The sequence below is a fragment of the Letharia lupina genome (genome assembly GCF_014066315.1).
Source record: "Letharia lupina isolate WasteWater1 chromosome Unknown contig_29, whole genome shotgun sequence".
In the NCBI taxonomy this organism is placed as follows: Eukaryota; Fungi; Ascomycota; class Lecanoromycetes; order Lecanorales; family Parmeliaceae; genus Letharia; species Letharia lupina.
In genome coordinates, this window is record NW_023502998.1 from 9660 (window position 1) to 27769 (window position 18110).

At 50.5% G+C, this 18110-nt stretch overlaps 5 protein-coding genes across 5 annotated transcripts; 4 read left to right on the forward strand and 1 right to left on the reverse strand.

Annotated features, from left to right (window-relative positions):
- Positions 1–365: 365 nt before the first annotated feature.
- HO133_006920 (uncharacterized protein) lies at positions 366–2354 on the forward strand (the record flags this gene model as incomplete). Its single annotated transcript, XM_037297816.1, has 7 exons — positions 366–555; positions 607–644; positions 694–770; positions 823–870; positions 925–1334; positions 1385–2116; positions 2170–2354. The coding sequence occupies 7 exons, from the start codon at positions 366–368 to the stop codon at positions 2352–2354; spliced, it is 1680 nt and encodes a 559-aa protein (XP_037146839.1).
- Positions 2355–3267: 913 nt separating this feature from the next.
- Positions 3268–3933, forward strand: HO133_006921 (uncharacterized protein; the record flags this gene model as incomplete). The annotated part of the gene is made up of 1 exon (XM_037297817.1): positions 3268–3933. One exon carries the CDS (start codon positions 3268–3270, stop codon positions 3931–3933), a length of 666 nt encoding a protein of 221 aa, XP_037146840.1.
- A 3020-nt stretch (positions 3934–6953) lies between these two features.
- HO133_006922 (uncharacterized protein) lies at positions 6954–8149 on the forward strand (the record flags this gene model as incomplete). Its single annotated transcript, XM_037297818.1, has 3 exons — positions 6954–7458; positions 7537–7625; positions 7679–8149. 3 exons carry the CDS (start codon positions 6954–6956, stop codon positions 8147–8149), a joined length of 1065 nt encoding a protein of 354 aa, XP_037146841.1.
- Positions 8150–9272: 1123 nt separating this feature from the next.
- HO133_006923 (uncharacterized protein) lies at positions 9273–11707 on the reverse strand (the record flags this gene model as incomplete). The annotated part of the gene is made up of 5 exons (XM_037297819.1): positions 9273–9398; positions 9463–9608; positions 9669–10968; positions 11221–11431; positions 11565–11707. The coding sequence occupies 5 exons, from the start codon at positions 11705–11707 to the stop codon at positions 9273–9275; spliced, it is 1926 nt and encodes a 641-aa protein (XP_037146842.1).
- A 766-nt stretch (positions 11708–12473) lies between these two features.
- HO133_006924 (uncharacterized protein) lies at positions 12474–17237 on the forward strand (the record flags this gene model as incomplete). Its single annotated transcript, XM_037297820.1, has 4 exons — positions 12474–12496; positions 12554–14203; positions 14255–16392; positions 16468–17237. 4 exons carry the CDS (start codon positions 12474–12476, stop codon positions 17235–17237), a joined length of 4581 nt encoding a protein of 1526 aa, XP_037146843.1.
- Positions 17238–18110: the final 873 nt, after the last annotated feature.

The window sequence follows — 18110 nt, forward strand, 5'->3', positions numbered from 1 at the left end:
CTGCGATAGAGCTTCCGACCTCCAATAACAACAAGTCGTCCCTGTCTGAATAAACGCAGTATGAGATCAATTCCACACTACATATTCAGTCCTATGGAACATCAGGCAGGTCATGGGACCGTGAAGGCAGTACCTGCCTTTTTTGGCTGCGTCTTCGTCTATGGAAGTCGGGCTATCACACGGAACCATGTCCTGTGCCAAGACGGTCAGAAGTGAAACCCCGTCATCATCTTGGAGTGACACCAGCCGTATCCCCCCACCTCATATACTCCTCCAGAGTACCCTTCTTCAAGTATCCTCATCCTCATATCCATATCTTTTCTACAGTACTTGGCCTTCAAGTACTGGTATTCCTTAGCATCATCATGCGTGCTGCATTCTATCTCTCGGCATTCCTATGCGCATCATCAGCTGCAGCTTCTGGTGCCATCGATGCCTTCAAACGAGTTGACAGGGTCCTAGAGCCTAGAGTCGCCGCCCAGCACAATGCACCGGCCCATAGCCATGAGCGACTGCAGAAGCGTGCATCGCCCTACCTGAACAACGTCACACAGAGTGAGTGCACCGCAGATGTGAATCCCACGCCAGATGCTAATTAGGCACCAGAGTTTGTTGTGGACGGTACAAAGATCCCAGATGTTGATGTATGTTGGATCCAGAGTAAAATGGCGCTATAGGCTTACAGGCAGACAGTTCGATGTTGGCGAGTCCTATGCTGGATTGGTACCAATCTCGTCCGCCGCCAACGAGACTCGGAAGCTCTTCTTTTGGTGTGTCTGATCCAAAAACATGCTTCGTACCACGCTTACCATCGACATACAGGTTCTTTCCCTCCACAAACCCAGCTGCTACAGACGAGATTGTGATCTGGTAAGGCAGATGAGCTCATTCGTTCTGGTTCGCTTGCTGATCCATCGCTTCTAGGTTTAATGGTGGCCCTGGCTGCAGCTCCCTCAGTGGTCTCCTCACCGAGAATGGTCCCTTCACGTGGCAAGCCGGCACATTTGCTCCTACCAAAAACCCCTATACCTGGGTGAATTTGACGAACATGCTCTGGGTTGAGCAACCTGTGGGTGTAGGATTCACCCAAGGAACCCCAGACATCGTGAATGAGGTGGAACTTGCGCAACAATTCATGGGATTCTACAAGAACTGGGTGGACGATTTTCAAGTCCAAGGCAGCAAGGTCTACGTCACGGGTGAAAGCTACGGAGGGTACTACGTACCTTACGTAGCAGACGCTTTCATCAATGCCAATGACACGACGTACTACAATCTTGCGGGAGTGGCGATCAATGATCCTATTCTAGGTGATGGAGACCTGCAGCAGGAGGGTGGGTCGCTCACATCATGCTTCGGGGCATCTCTGCTGACTCGGTCTTAGTACCCGTCGTGCCATATCTGAATCATTGGGAAAACACGTTCGCCCTGAACGAGAGCTTCATGGCTGCAGCCCAAGCGCGTGCCGACTCTTGCGGATACACCGACTACATCAACACCTACCTCACCTTCCCACCACCTGGTCCGTTGCCATTGCCAAAAAACAGCTCCTTGGACTGTGACCTCTTCGACGATGTATTTTCTGCGGCGCTTGAAGTCAACCCATGTTTCAACATCTACCATATCCTCGACACTTGCCCTCACCTTTTCAACGTTCTTGGCATTGTCAACCAAGGTGACTATTTCCCTCCAGGAGCGCAAGTTTACTTCAACCGCAGTGATGTGCAAGCCGCTATCAATGCGCCTGTGGGCACAAATTGGATGCAATGCACAGACATCAACGTCTTTGAAGGTCCTTACGGCAACAATTCTCAAGGTGACGAGTCACTGGGGCCAGCTCAAGATGGAGTTCTGGCACATGTTATTGAGTCCACAAACAATACCATCATTGGTGTCGGAGGCTTGGATTATTTGCTTCCAATTAATGGTACCCTGTTGGCGCTTCAGAACATGACGTGGAATGGGCTTCAAGGATTTCAGACCCCGCCGTCAAACAGCTTCTTCGTTCCCTACCATCCGGAGTATAATCTGGGTTTCCTTGCGGGAGCCGGTGACCTTGGCCAATGGGTAACTGAACGAGGCTTGACCTTCTACCATGTCGACCTGGCAGGACACGGTATGTAACTCTGCGCTCTTGAATATAATGGGAAACCCGCTGACGTTTCCCAGAATTGCCTGGGTATACACCAGGGGCTGCGTATAGAGTTGTCGAGTTGATGCTGGGAAGAATTTCGTCTTTGAGCCAGACAGGAGATTTCACCACCCAGACGGGCAACTACACAGGCACGGTCCCCCTCACGAAGCGCGAAGGGTATGGACGCATGGTGAATCGTGGACCGAAGGCTTATGCCTGATTGCAGCATTGAAGATAGTATTGAAGCTTGCCTAGATGAATCACACAGGTCTAAATGCGTACATTGCTCTCGATATTGCTAGACGTCAGAACGAATCACAATTGACAAAGCAGGACGACTACTCACGTCACACCCAATCTCATGTTTCTATGTAGGTCTTGATTTTGTGTTGCTCGTTGCACCTGCAGCTCTCTGTACGAGGATCCACGATGGAGACTTTTATACTTTCGGCTCATTACCTTCAGTGGCTAAGTGTTTAATAGCTCGGGGAAGATGGAGCACTTGAAAGCTGAAGGAGGCGCTGAAGGTGGAAGTTCTTGCACCTGTGGTGGTTTCATTTTGCACACTGGCTTAAGGTCACTCTATTCTTGAAAGTCACTTTTTTCTATTTGGCCATCTTTCCTTCAGCACTTCATAATCTGACTTCGTTGGCTGCCAAATCTCATGCCCGACCCCAACAAGTTTTTGTACCTCCAGGGCTGGGCGACACCTCGGGTTTCTTTGGCGCTTTCGAAACTTACACCGTGAACTGTCACAAACCGCTTTACGGCTTTAGGCTCCCCATTCTATGGTAATCATACTCCTGCGTGTTCCGCGCCATTATTTGTGACGCTTCATGGCGTCTATTTGGTGGAACTTGCGGCTGTCCAAACCATGTCAAGTCGACTCAAATCTTCTCATAACGGTTTCTGGCGGCTCTAAGCCACATTCGTAATTTCAACACGCCAAGTTGTGGAAGAGACTTGAGTTGCAGCTTTGGGTTATATATACGTTCCTTCCGAATGTTTCGCGTCCTTTCGTTGGACTGACTGTTTCTCACCTTCGTTGTCAGTACGGAAAGGCAGCTTTACTCGTCGAATCCTCTTCCCGCAACCCAAATCCCCACATCCCCAGTCCCCTTTAAACCTCCAACATGCATTTCTCCCTCACCACCACCCTCCCCCTCCTCTCCACCCTCCTCTCCCTCACCACCGCCCAACAAAGCACCGACGCCAACGGCTGCTCCACCTTCGAGCCGACCTCAGCCTTCCAAATCTACTCCGATCTTCCCGACCTCTCGGTCGACCTCACGATCCCAAACTACAGCAACCTGACCAACGGCACCACCAACAGCACGCGCCGCCTCTCCTCCCGCAGCAAGGCAAGGTCCCGACCCAAGTCCCGCCGCTCCGCCCACATCCCCTTCACCTTCTACGTCTCCCAGGACGCCGGCAACACCAACCAGCAAGACCTCGTCGTCGCCTTCGCGGGGCTCCCCTGCGGCGGGCCCGGCCCCTTCAGCTTCGAGTTCAACTTCCAGCCCCAGTCGGCCTACTTCGCCCAGGGCCAGGGCCAGATCAACATGTTCCGCGTCGACACGCTCGCCCTGGGGGATGCGCCCACCTGGAACGACATCGAGCCGCTGACGGGCAGCCTGGTGGGCACGTTCGAGTTGCCGGCGGTGGGGAGCGAGGAGCCGGCTTTGCTGTTCCTCAATCAGTTGGTCTGTCAGGATCAGTTGGTGTTGCGGTTTGGCATCTCCAGGTACAGCGATGAGGGGGGAGTGTGGCGTACATCAATGCCGGGGGGATGGGGTTGAGGGAGAGGAATGGGTGTTAGAGTGGAGGCAGTGGTGTCGTTGGGGTGTAATTGCAGGGGGGAGGAGGAGCCGGTTGGGAAGGGACGATTCTTTCCGTGAGGGAGGGAAGGGGATGGGGGCCATGGTGCACTTTCCTCGATTGCTGACGTGCACGGTGTTTGTTTTTCTCTTGGCGCTGGAACCGGCGTTGAAAAGTTGGGAGAGCATGCAGTCTGTGAAGAAATAAAAGTCGGAAGGCCGATTCCTTCTTATCACTTGCCCTCTATCTTCGTGACGGTTTTACGTCCGCTGGTTGGTAGTGACGTATAATGACGTTCTTTCGACATTAGTCGGTCATTTCAATGATACGGTCGACGTCGTATCGGGGTCCGCCAAAGTCTTTAGTATGTGGTTCGAAGCTAGCGGGCAACTTCCCTCCCGACGCCAACCTTACCTGTGCCCTCTTTTTGTCTTTATCTGTGTTGGTTATCTTGACCTCATTCTACATTCCAATAGTGAGAAGACCTTGCGAATCCTTCCAAGGTCTCGAAAGACTGGTGAGACGCAACATCCCAACTGCTCTAGTCAGTCAGGAGGATGACTCACCAGGTGTGGACAGAAGTCTGAACACCGAGGTTTACCCGGCTACTGGAGGCTTCCCACCACCACCACACCAAAACAATTAGATATTCTTCTTAATGGTCCACACCACACAATGAATACCCCTCACACGCCTCCGCGTAATCCTCCCCCTAGCCAATCATAAAGCTACTACGCGTCGCAAGGCTAAATTCTTTAAGGCTGTAGACTCCCGAGCTTTAGATTAATCAGTTAAAGATATCTGTTATGATAAAAATATTGAGCCTGATATAGGCTATATATAACTACGAAGACGAAAACTATAGAGATCCTCTACCACTAGACGTTTTGAAAAGTATCGTCCTAGACGTACTTCGAAGATTGTAATTAAAATCCTTAAGAAAATAATTACTCTAGCCGAGAATCTCGTATGCCGAGAGCTATTTCTTATTCAATTAGAACATTTTGGAGTCAATATAAGCGAACGAATACTTTAACGATTATTACGAGCTCGGATTAATAACGCTTAGCTATATAAATATACTTAGGTTAAGATAATTAGCGAGCTAAATCTGAAAGAGCGTCGGGAATATAGTGTACGATATCTCGGGTAGATAGTGGACGATCTTTGGCAATACGTGGTATTTATGAATAAGGCTTATTATTCTCGTAATGTAATATCTTAGAACCGTATATTACGTAAACGAGGTACTCGCTATAACGTTGAGAATCTTTAAGAACTATCAAATCTCGAATCTTGCTTCGTTTACGTCTCGAAGAGTATCTTCTAATATTATAAAGAGATTACTATCTATTATAACGAGAATAACCCCTCGACTATAAAGATTTTGAAGCCTCGTAAGTCTATAAGATATTCTAAATATGAAATCACTCTAGAATACGAGTAACGTATCGAAGACTAGAAAGAATCGCTATTATACGACTCCGAGATTAAAGAATTTAATAACTTAATAACTTAAGAATACTACGTCAATAAGCTTCTATCAAGTTATATCGAAAAGGTATATCACTTACGTATATAATTTAATCGAGATATCTTAATAAAGGATAATAATAAGAGTTATAGTAAGAAATCTAAACTAGTTAAACGAGCTAATTAACTACGTAAAGTCAATTAAATTAAAACACTTAAGTATTCAGCTCAATCACACGACTTAAATTCGAAAGAGGGTATTTGAAATATACATAAGATTAGAGTTCATCGCCGAGGACGTCGAAATAAGGCGGAGTTGGTACAGGTTATTTTCGAGGAATTTGAGGAGATTACCACGTACGAGGTCCGGGCTCGCATCGCTGAAATGCCTTGGCGATATCGACAGCTAGTAGAAACAGGTGGTAAACGTATTAAATCGACATTATGGTGATGTAATGAAGGAATATGTATATTAGATTCTCAGCTTTCTCCAAATGCGTGCAGTAGCCGGGTAAACCTCGGTGTTCAGACTTCTGTCCACACCTGGTGACTGGGAGACAGGACTATCACTTGTGGCGCAAAAGTCCGTCAACTGCAATGAGGGTGACTAGTATCAGAGTTAGCGGTAGGGTACGGTGATAAAGGCAGTGATAGTGACAATGACAGTTGAGGCAGTGGCCAACATATTCAATTGCTGAGAATGTTGTTGGAGGGTATTCAGTTCGTATTAGGTTCGATTCCTAATGGCGCTGGTACAATGGTGTTGCGGTGCTTCTTATTTTCTGAGAAGCGGAAGCGAAAGCTAGCCATACGCTCTACCCAAATATGGCTAGTGAAAGCACTAGACCCAGTGAGAGTAGCGCGATGAACTCAGAGTCCTTGAGACATCGTCGAACATCCAACCATTGTATGAATCTTATCTCTGTAAGCTCACACGAACTTGCCATGCGCATTAGTACTCATATCGTTTATAGCATCAAGATCTCCTCCTATCGTCAACGTCCTTGGCCAAAGTACAAAGAGAGGAATGTCGAATGTGATGGGCTGCGGGAGCCAACTTCACACGTACAGTAGGATTACTCGAATGGTCTATTGATTATGTGAGTGCTGATGTAGTACCGATGACACCATGGACGTTCTCGGAGGATTGATTCCCAATTCTGCTCTGATTCATCCCTACCATTGGCAGCCTCAAAAGTTCTCAGAGCAGGGGGTTGGGGTTTTCTGCTATTGGCAACCTGCCTGGTTTTTTATAGTCGGAATAGAGAACGGAAAATTGAGGGTTACTTGAGTCGCTGCAAAGCTTGTTCGCGATAGTTTCACCCGTCATTTGGTACAAAGAACGGCTTCCTTGCAGGGCTTGGCCATACAATATGAGCAATATTTTTATTGGTGTTCGATGAAAAGTGCATTATCTCGTCGACTCATAAAACCTGTTCAAAAATTTGCAGCACGGAGGAATCACTGAGCTCACTAGATACTCTTCTCTACTATTATAGTAGCCACTTTACAGGTCAGGCCGCTCAACATGGCTAACCCAGCTGGCAAGGCCATTCTCACCGTCCTTGGCGTATTCGGCTCAATGGTAGGCTTCACTGGCTTCCTTCCCAATGAGTTTCCCAACAAAGAGATCCACATGGTCGATCGACAGCAGCAAGCTCAAGACTCAATGGTACGCGTGGTAGTAGGACTCAACGGCGTCGAAGGGCTCACGGAGGCTGATGGACCCATACCAGCCGTCGTCGCTTTTGACGAAAACAAAAAGTACATTGGCGCCTCGGATTGGAGTCGAGGGTTCGGGTCTATCGGGTCTGGTGGATATGCTGATATTTGGGTTTCGCAGAAGAAGGGCCCGGGCAGACAGGCAACGTATCTGCAACTGCTAGGCCATAACGATGGTATCTGTATTGCCTATATTTCTCAAGTCTGGGGAGATGGGACGCCGAGAGGATGGTTGGGAGACATGGGCCAAGCTTGCGGGAAGCGGTATTACTATTCGAATATTGTTGTCGGAGACCACGATCACCGTCCATGTACGTATTGTATTTGGAAATCCTGTGGACATCCTTAGACAGGCACAGGAAGTTACACCAGAAGCTTACACATTTTAGACTGCACCTGGCTGAATCGAGATGCCGGTAGCGACGGTAGCGACAAGCTCGAACACATTGAAGCAGCGGCAATGCAGATTCACATGGAGGTACCTCGTTCCCTGTCCTAATACTTCAGACAAGCATTGACCTCTTGTCATAGGCTTTCACGAACTTTACTGAAGACTACAACACCGACCCCGGTTTCTACTGTCGGGAACCCGCCATGCTCTTCCGCCGCAAATTCAGCTACGAACTTTACCACGATGATTACGAATTCGACGGACTACCTGACCCGGGAAGGATACACTTCTGGTATGCCAAAGACGCCGACTCCATGCCTCGCAAGAAGCGCAGTCTACCGCCTCGACGCTCCTCAAGATTCGATGGCCGTCTCATCACGAGCGTCCACGGGCGGCATAGCGCCCGTCAACTTTGCGAGAATGACCACTCTTACGGTCCGGACTTTGTCTCGTATGCGGAGAACGTGTTCTGCGATATGGGAACGAGGGAACACTGGCCGCTCTGTGATGGGCCGGTCGAGGATGAGTGTTACAGCATGGCCACGCGTTCTCTGGTCACGCGCTCGGGATACGTGAAGAGGAGCCACGTCCGTGTGGAGAGCTGGGGTTAAAATGCGGGATCATTAGTCTCAGCTGTGGAGGCACATATAGCCTCGCCCGTGCTCCGACGAGCATGTCCCGTCCCATACGGACTACGTATACAAATTCAGATCGCCTGTATCATCGCGCAACCACGATCAAACGACCATGGAGCAAATTCCAGCATTCACCACTTTCTGCCATTACTTCCCGTCCCCGTCTTCTCCTCGAGCCTCTCGCTTCACCGCCTGCTCGTCCCTAGCTTTTCAGCGTCTGCGCGCAAGATGTCTCCGGCATTGCATCACCCTTCCCACCAAGCGTGACTTCTGTCCCAATCCCCATGTTTTGGCCAACATACACGCGTGCATCAGCGAGGCGCACCGGGGTCGCCACGGGCGTATCCACCGCTCCCTCTTTGCCCAATCGCTCAGGTTGTGAGTTACGGGTTATACGTACTCTCGTCGCCACCCCACCGATAGGGATGCGATCGTGGCCACAGTATCTACGAGTTGGAGAGAGGACATTTGGTTCGACGTCCGGGCTCCGATCTTGGCTACCGTGCGTCCTGCTTTCGAGCGAATTCAGAATTTGTGGCTCCCGTTGTATGGACTCCGGCCAATTGCTGCACCTACGGTCCCCATTTTGTAAATCGTGCTTCGATGCATCAACGACCCAATGACGCCGCCTCGACGGAATGGTTTTCGCGACTCGGCTTCGCTTGCTTCGCGCCAGGCGGGGTTGGAAGGTCGGTGTGAGCTTTGTTTAGGAGAGGGAGGCAGGCAGGCAGGCAGGCAGGCAGGATGTTTCATCGTCGGGAAATTGTCATGGTGCGTTAAGAGATGGGGTTGGATGAGGTACGTTGGCTTGTGTTTTCTGGGCCCGGGATCATGAGCTTATGCAGTAACCTTGGGAGGTATGGAAGCGTTGGACTTCTACTCGGATCTGCTGCATGTGCAGCGAGGTGGGAGTCTTCTACGGTCGGTCCTACGGGCATGGGTGGCGGTTTTGCAGGGTGGCACAGGGCTTCTTGAGCATCGGTGACCGGGCTCGAGGCCTATGTATCGAACGGTGATGGAGCAAGGGGATTTCAGGCGCAATCTTGCACGACGAGATGATACCGTAACGCATTGTTCTACTGACTGCTACTTCTGGCTTCTATTTCAGCGCTTTGGCCACGTTCCATGCCTCGACGACCTCGAGCACGGAGTCTATGTGCTTGAGGTCTAATCGTTGGTTCTGCTCGCGCGCAATGCTTCGCGCGCTCCCGACGGCGTGTTTGATCTGTTGAGCATGGTCAGTGTCTATCTTTGGTGGGGATGCTCGGCGGCGATAAAGGGTAACGTACTTGGCGCCCATTCATGACGTGTTCGCCGAGCTTCGATACCTCCGGGTCGGTGATAAGCCCGTCGGCTCGCTCGATGAACATTTTCCAGATGGTCCGCCGCGCGGCGACGTCGAGGTCCGGGTAGTGGATGGAGAAGTGGATCCGACCTGGATGAGCGTAGCTGTCAGTCCACAATGGTTGCCGAAAGTGCAATGGAAGGTACTCACTCTCGAAAGCCGGATCGCAGTCCCCAATGCGATTGGTGGTGAGAATCAATATCCCTTGAAAGTACTCCAGTTGCCGTAAGAAAATCGAGACTAGAGCATTTCGAGCCACATCTTTGGTGTCGCGCTCCTGGAGAAATACGTCCGCTTCGTCTAATAGCAGCACAGCGGACCATCGATGCGATAATTCTAGGATCAAGGTCAATTGTTTGTCCACTTTTTCCACATCAGTGCCCAGTTCGCCAGCGCTAACGGCATACAATGGCCTTTTGGTGACTTCCGCGACAGCTTCTGCCGTCAAGGTCTTACCACATCCCGGACGACCACTCAGGAGACCGATGAGACCGAGACCTTTCCCTTGAATAACATCGTCGTAGCCTGTACCTTTGGAGGAATGCTGCTTGACAAGCGAATGGATTAGAGTCTTCTGCTTCGCACCAATGACGAGCGAATGGAATGGCTCGTCGCTCCAGACGACTTCTTGCAAGCGAGAGACGGGGAATCCGCCCCATTTCTTGTCACCGAACCCAAAGCCACCCACGAAAGGCGCACAGATAAGATGTTGGTCGTCTGAGAGTTGCGTTCTGTCGAGCGTCGACTGCACGGTTGGAATGCAAGCCCAGTTTGGGTTGTACGTGCGGAAGGAGGCAGTGTCGATCATTGCGCGGCCGTGGGTGCTGAATTTGAAGCGGTTTACCTCGTAGCGGTCGTTCATCGTTTCTCGCATGGCTGGCCCGCTGGTCTCCCAATATGTGTTGCCAATCATACGTGCGTACTTCTTGCCTCGTTCAGTCACCTCTTTCCGGATTTGCCCCGGGTTCGGCGCATATTCCAGAGGATATACGATGAGATCCTGGATTCTTCTCGCGCCATCGTACTGGTCGATCTCCAAGTCGGAGTGGAGATCGGGTCGGCTGGCTATGCCAAGATCTTTGGTATATCCGAATTTGAGCCCGTCGTCTGCGATCATGTCGCACATGACATGCCAGTAGGGTGTGCCATCTTTTCGGAAACGCTGTCGGATACGACGCATCAATAATACCTGAGGTTGTTCGGTGTATTGGTGGAAATGGTACATCATGCAATTGGGCGTAAATAGAGCCCAGAGTAGTGACCACGTGACCTCATTGGCGGGCAGCATATTTCCCAAGCTGGCGATGCTGCTTCCGTGCTGCTCTTCAACGTACTGCAGGGCAACAGAGAGGTCAGCGACGAGGGATGAATCCGCAGATTCGTTTTTTTCTTCGAGTGATAGCCGGTCTTTCAGGGCGAATCGAGAATGGAAGAAGAGGCTTGGATCAGCCTAGATGTTCCGCAGAAATATTAGCAAAGTAAGGAGATTCTACTTCAGTAGGTACAGTAGCCTAGAAAGCCAGCATTCGATTCTCCAAAACATAGAAGTTGTTGGATTGAATGGACGATCCTGGTGCATTTGCTACCCTACTTGCATGTATTGCAAGTTCCCGTGTCGATAGCTGCAGCATTCCATGACGGCTGACAGGCAACTTGCCCGGAGAAGTGGCAATCCAGCTCGTCAAGATACAGAGTGACTTACAAATGGAGGCTCCTTCAGGAGCGATAGACCCTCCACATCTTTGTTCATCTCGATAAGAACATCACGTAGGGCTGGGCTTTTGACATCGACCTCGGTGTGGGTATGCTGGCCTTTGTGGTTGATAATGCGTCTTTCGACCAAGACGGGCTTCTTCCTGTCGAGCTTCTTGTCTGGTTTGCCGGACTTGACAAGCTTTGTGGTGTATGTGCGCCTGATGAGGTCAGTATTGGGGGCACGATTTCCTGGCAAAGTCTCCAGAGAAGCTTACAAATCGAATCTATGAAGCAAGATGTCAGTAGAATTCCAGGGACGTGTAACCCGAATCGCGAGCGAACCAGACTCACACTTCGGCGTATCGCAAGATGCGGTTTGGAACTGGCTTCCCTGACTCTGCCTTGTCCTTCTCATCTTCCTTCACACTTGTCACACTCACTTGCACCTCTTTCTTGACATCCTTTTCGCCGCCGTCGACTGCGATCTCACCCATGGCTGCAAAGCGGGATTGCCCTTCTCTCGTGTCGAGCTATTCGCGGAAGGCTTTCCCGGGTGCTAGGCTCTGAGCGACAATATTGTCGCTCTTCTTAGCATTCGGACACTGGAGCAATATTGGGAGAGTATGGAAGCTTTGGACGGCAAACGATGTTATATCAGCTGGCAAAAGCCAATGCGAGCTTATGCGCAGACCCTTACCGACTGTGTGGCTGAGATCCGCCGTCCGCCGTTAACAATCATCCAGCTGGCGAGTTTCTCCCGAGGTGCGCTTGCTTTTTTCCGCTGCTCAGCTGCGGCTCGCGCGCAGCTTATATGTCTAGATGGAGTTAGAATGGCTTTTAAAATATTGACTACTTTATCAGGCGACCAATATAGGCCAATCTAGAGGCGCTAGAGTGTTCACTAAACATGGCGGTGTCGTGCTTATTAAAGTAGCTGAGTGTTTGCCTACAAATAAAGTTTGCTCAGCCCCCGGCGGACTTTGCCCTTCTGACCAATCAGCACGCCCGGTCGAAATATCAAATGCCCACTTACTTTCCAGTTTATCTCAGCTCGTTGCCTTGACATTAGAAGAATAATCTCACCGCTGCTTCTGTGTGGCTTGTCACCTGTAACTCGCCCAATATGAGTATCAAGCTCACTTCCACACTGCACAAGCCGAATGGAAAGAAATATATTTGAGTAACCCTTGGTGCTCTTTAAGAAGGCTATCTGAGGACTGCTTCAACATTTTCCCCGTAACAGTCCAATAGCTACCAAGCATGGGTGCCACGAAAGAGCTAAGGTATCCGGCTCATTTCCTTGAAGAGGCAATCGATTATACTAATCAGTCAAACGGTAGGACCCCGTCGGGTTTCGAGCATGCTTTTTACGAGTACATTCGCAACCTACCGGAAAAGAAGAGCAAGAGGTCAATACTGGCTCGTCTTGATCTCAATAACCCACCAACGCCGGAAGACATACAGGAATCTCTTCGCCAAATAGAGACGAGACATGCCCAGAAGCCGTCCATAAAAATCATGAAGAGAGTTCTAGGCCCGGTGGTCGCGGTACTGAAGGACTATTACGGCGTCGTCGACACCCTGTCGCAGGCCGATCCGACACCGGGATGCGTCCTCTGGGGTGTTTTGAAGGTCGCGATCGATGGTTTGAGTCGCTTCATTGATCTCATCGACAAGATCAAGGCGGAAGTGCTGTCCCTATCAGCGCAGCTGCGGCGATTAACTTTATACGATGAGCTCTACGGCCAGTCTCTGGACATGCAGGAGCTCTTGTTCAGCTCGTACAAGAATGTCTTCAGGTTCTGGTCCAGAGTGGATAAGGAGTGCAGCCGGTGCGGTTTCAATGCCTTGTTGCGAGCATCTACATCTTTCAGTATAAAGAAATTGCAGGACATTGTCGATGACTTGAAAGAAGATGCCGACCAGATTGAAAAGGTTGCGGCGATAATAGAAGGGCAGTACGCCGGATCAGAACGCATGGAGGCTAGCCTTGAGAGATGCGAAAATAGAAAAGAGCGAGATGATGGGTCTGCTTGGAGAAGGCAAATGCAGAGTGACCGCATTCGGTCCTGGCTTGGCGGTCAAACCATCAACGAATCCACCTTACATAGGCACCGCAATAACCTCGATGTCAACCGGCACGCAACCGGATCTCCGACATGTGAGTGGCTCTTCAAGGACTCGCACTTCCAAGACTGGGTCAAAGGGACATCTTCTAAGCCAATTCTTTGGCTATTTGCCGGGCCTGGTTCCGGCAAGAGCGTGTTGTGTTCCCATGCCATCGAATACGTAAGAAATCTGGGCGACACCCAAGCTCAGTGTCTTCATTTCTATGAATTCGACAACGAGCATACAGCCATCGTCACCGCCCGAAACCTGGCCACTCAACTTTTCGAACGTTACTGGCTCCTGAATCAAGATGTTCCGGAAGATTTACAGATAACGTCCCAAAAGAGTAGTGCGGATTTGATCAACGTGTTCGAGTTCATGCGGATTCTCGTTGGTAAGCTCCCTAAAGTCTACATCTTCCTCGATGGCCTAGATGAGGAGTGCACTGTGGCTAGATGGAAAGAAGCTAGTAAGATCGTGGAGTCTGTCAATCTTTTAGCGGAGACTTCCGCAAAGACCGTACGAGTCTGGTATAGTTCCCAAGACAGGCCTATCATCCGGCAATACCTAGAGAGTCATCTGGTTCTGAATGTTAAAGAGCAAATCAGGGTCGCAGTCGACGAGCACATTTCCCTAAAGGTACCAGGAATCTGCAATCCCGAGGTAGACCAGGATACCCGAACGTGGATACTGAGCGAGCTGAAGCAACGTGCCGATGGAAATTTCCTTTGGGCAACTCTGATGCTGAAGACCATCGAGAACGAGGTGAGCAGCTTCGACGAGATGGAGCTGTTCATCAAGGAAGGTCTGCCAAAAGATCTCGATGCGTACTACAGACGTATCATTGCTCGATATGAAAAGCGGGAGCGGGAGCTGGCCAGGTTAGACTCTTTTTCGGTTTGTGTTTTCTCTCAACGTGCTTACTAGTTTAGCAAAATCTTCTCCTTGATTACGTTCGCTAGGCGGCGTCTTCGGTTGACCGAATTAAGAGAAGCTATCGGCATAATTTCTTCGGAGAATCCTAGGTCATTGCAGAATCGCAACATTCCCTGGCGACAAGCTGTCGAGAAGATTTTTGCACCACTCATTGAAACGCAATCAGACCCTGAGAACCAAGGAGAGCGTTTCTGCTTTCTCTTCCACAGCACAGTCAGGGACTTCCTGATACGCAATCAGAGCATCTTCCAGCAAGAATCGCCAAGCCCCACCATACACTCAATATCTGAGCTCACAATCGCTAACGCATGTCTTCTCTACTTATCGCAGAACAAATATGCGCAACTTCTGACGAGAGATGCGGGACAATGGTTGACGACCTTCAAAGAAAACATAAAAGACCATCATCTGGTTACCTATTCCGCGAAGTACTGGGACAAGCATTTTGACCACGTCGAAGAGACACCGGAGCTTCGTCAAAAGATTGAAGACTTCCTCACATCCTCGAACTTCCAATCGACGATCCAACTTCAAAGCCTTTTCGTCCAGGGCCATTTTGACCTCTATACTACCAGTTGCTGCTCTCCCAATCACAAGTTCACCAAGCGTGTCTTCCCAAAATGGTTCGCAAGCCACGACTCGGACGGCTACTCCCAGTTCGCCAAGAACTATCGAAGCTACATAAGCGAATGGCACAATCTGCTCGACTGCGCAAATTGCGAGGAACCGCGCTGCTACACTCATTCGGCCGTAAAGCAGCTTGCAGGGGAGCTCGACCGCTGTCTATGGGGCGCACTAGGTCCTCGAAACTTCCTCTCGCGGAACTCTGGCCGGTACACCAGCTTCATGTTGTGCGATGAAGGCGACGGTGGATCAGGAAAAATGCCATATCATGAGGCCATATCTCAGGATGGTAGCAAACTTGTTGTATTCCAGCCGTCAGGTGAACCCGCAGATGCAGCAGACTTCACCTTCCATCACAAGACTTGGAACTTGCCTGACCGAGAAGTACCCGCACTACTCGAAGTTAATACCACTATCTCAGCAAGCCTCGATCAAAAAAGGCGGGCCGATGCTGACTTAAAATCAATATCCTTCACCCCCGACCTTCATTTTCTGCGGATCGGATTTCAGATGTTTTCTGTGAACAGCGGAGGCGAGTACCACGCAATTGATGGCTTGGACATAGTATTTGAACATCCAAATGCCTGCTTTGAAGACATCACAAGCCGAGATTCGCTTCTAGTTGTAGCGTCAAGACGAAAGATGCCAGCGAGCACGGAACCTCGTGGTCGTGCGGCGGCTAAAGCGGACCAACCAACGATGAAAGCACTCGAAGATACAGGCAACCCACTCACAGACAAGAGTTTTGGCAAGGATCTGAGCGCCACACAGTGCCGGCATTGCTCGCGCGAACCTTCTAAAAGCAACCACGCTTCGGACACCTCTCCTGCAAAAGGAAAAGATTCCAGCGAAAAGGAAGAGAATGACAGTGACTCGTCCAATTCTTCGGAAGAGATATCAGAATGGAATTCGGCCGAAGAGAGCTGGAGCGAGGGATCTACCGAGATCGATGGGCTAGGCAACCCTTTGACCTCATCAGATGAGTCTAGCTCCAATTCCAGCGAAGCGGATGTAGACACCGACGAGGAAAGTGAGACCCCAAAAGATGACGCCGCTTCTGACACTGCTGTCAATAGCTATGGTCAATTATACGATGAATCCGACAGCGACGGTGGAGACGTTGATTTTGACTGCGGATCTGAAGAAGAGTCTTATGACGGAGATTATGAATCTGACTGGAGCAGCGACAACAATCAGGAGGAAGACCTTCACTTTGATAGCGATGACGAAGAGAGGCTAGTCAGGCGTATGGCGTATTCGAGACAGGATAGGAAACGTGATGCCAAGGTACAACAAGGCGTACTCACAGTTTATGACCTTGCTACCGCTCCACCAACCCAGATTTTCACCTTTACGCATCAGCTGCCTGTCATGCTCTACGATTCTCCGCCGGCGATCCATCCGAAAAAGCCGCTCGTGGTATGGCCGCTCTATGGAGGCGATGTTCTATTCGCAGACTTTGAGGGCAAGTCTTACTTCATCAGGAGAGCCAGAACCACAACGCGCAAAAGTAGGCCTTCCTATTCTCTCGTACCTTATGAAAGCCCGAGCTTCAATGGACGTGCTTACTGACTTATTCATCAAGCCCGCCACGTCTTTATGAAATTCCACTTCTCCCCCTGTTGCAAATACCTGCACATCGCCTCCCTTGAAGCGCAACAAATGAAGCAATCCAGATCTGAAATAAAAGCTGGCACCAAACCGCATCTGGCCCTATCCGCCTTTATCTCCACCCACCGACTTTCAACCCGGAAAACAACCCGAAGCCCGCCAACCCTCATCCACCGCGTCAAGACCGTTCTTGGAAGCACCACCTCTCTCTGCCCTACCAGAATGCCTGTCGAAGTGACCTGGGCTGAGAAGGAAGTCTATCTCTCCAGCAGCAGCGATTCAAACCAACTCACGGTAGTGCGCGTCGACCTATTCCCACCAGCCCCGGATGTTCCAACTGCCGAATACAACGCCGTCTCCGTCCCCAGACTCCCGATCCTCCTCCCCGAATCAGCTCGCTCTCGCTCAGTGCACTACTACCCACCCCAACCTAACACCACCCACGCGCTCATCATTATAGGAAGCTGGGCGTGTAATCCAGACACTGATGACGACAAGAACAATACCACACCTGAAGATGCTCCCAACGAACACGACACCATTCAAGGTCTCCCCGACACTGTCTCCCCGCCCATCGGGTTTTATGTAGACGTGGAGAAAGATCTAGGGGGATGGGGCGCCAGCAATGCGGAAGAGGTGATCGATAAGGATAAGGATAAAGGTCAGTTGAAGCAGAAGATGGAGATCTTCGCTGGGGAGGACGATTGCGATCTCGAGCATTATTTCTTCACGAGGAGACGATAAGGAAGGGGGCGGGGGGGCATGCTGAACGTTGACTGGTTGGCTGGTCGGGACTTTTGCGGAATTCGAAGTATTGTCGCGTTTCATGTTAGCTCACATACACGTCACTTAAGGCGGAAAGCATATTTATGACTTTTCTTGTATCCCTTTGGCCACTGATATCTCACGCACCTATCCCCCAGGCCAGCTATCAAACAAGAGAATTTCCCAGTCGGCTTTCGGCACCCTAAGCATTCTTGCCGGATGGAAATAGCTCTACGATCCGATAATGAGGCTTCGACGGGACTTGTACGGGGACCTGAAGTTTAGCGGTGGGACTCACTGGGAGCAAATTGTGTGGGCTTGGGGGAGCAGCCGTATTCGGGCTTACAGGAAGTGATCCGGTACGACTGGCAGTGGCGTATCGGACGGAATGTAGTGTGTACAACTGAGAGTGGTGCGTTTCAAGTGGGACTTCTACGAGCGTGAAAGGGGAGGGTTGTACTGGCGGTAGTATGCGGATATGAGCGAAAGGAGGTCGAGCGCACGAGTCGGGAACGGGAGAGACTCGGTTGTCTTGTTTTAGAGTGTGATTAGGACTGGCAGTCGATGGTTGGGTAGTTGCCACGATAGAGCAGGCTAGTCAACACTGGTAGCATGGCTTGTCGTGGGCTATTGTTGGCCATTGTTGGTCGAAGACGATAGTGGGAAAGCATTTCGCCAATTGTCACGTGGTGGAGCCCATGGGGTCGGCCCCGGCTTCCGGACATTTGACCGGGTGCGCTAGCCGACGGGAGAAAGGCTCTCCCGCGCCGAGACATACGAGCAGCTGATGCCAATCCGAGCTTAGCGCATCAAGTCATCCCAGAGTATATTCTTGGAGAGTTCCTTCCTTGT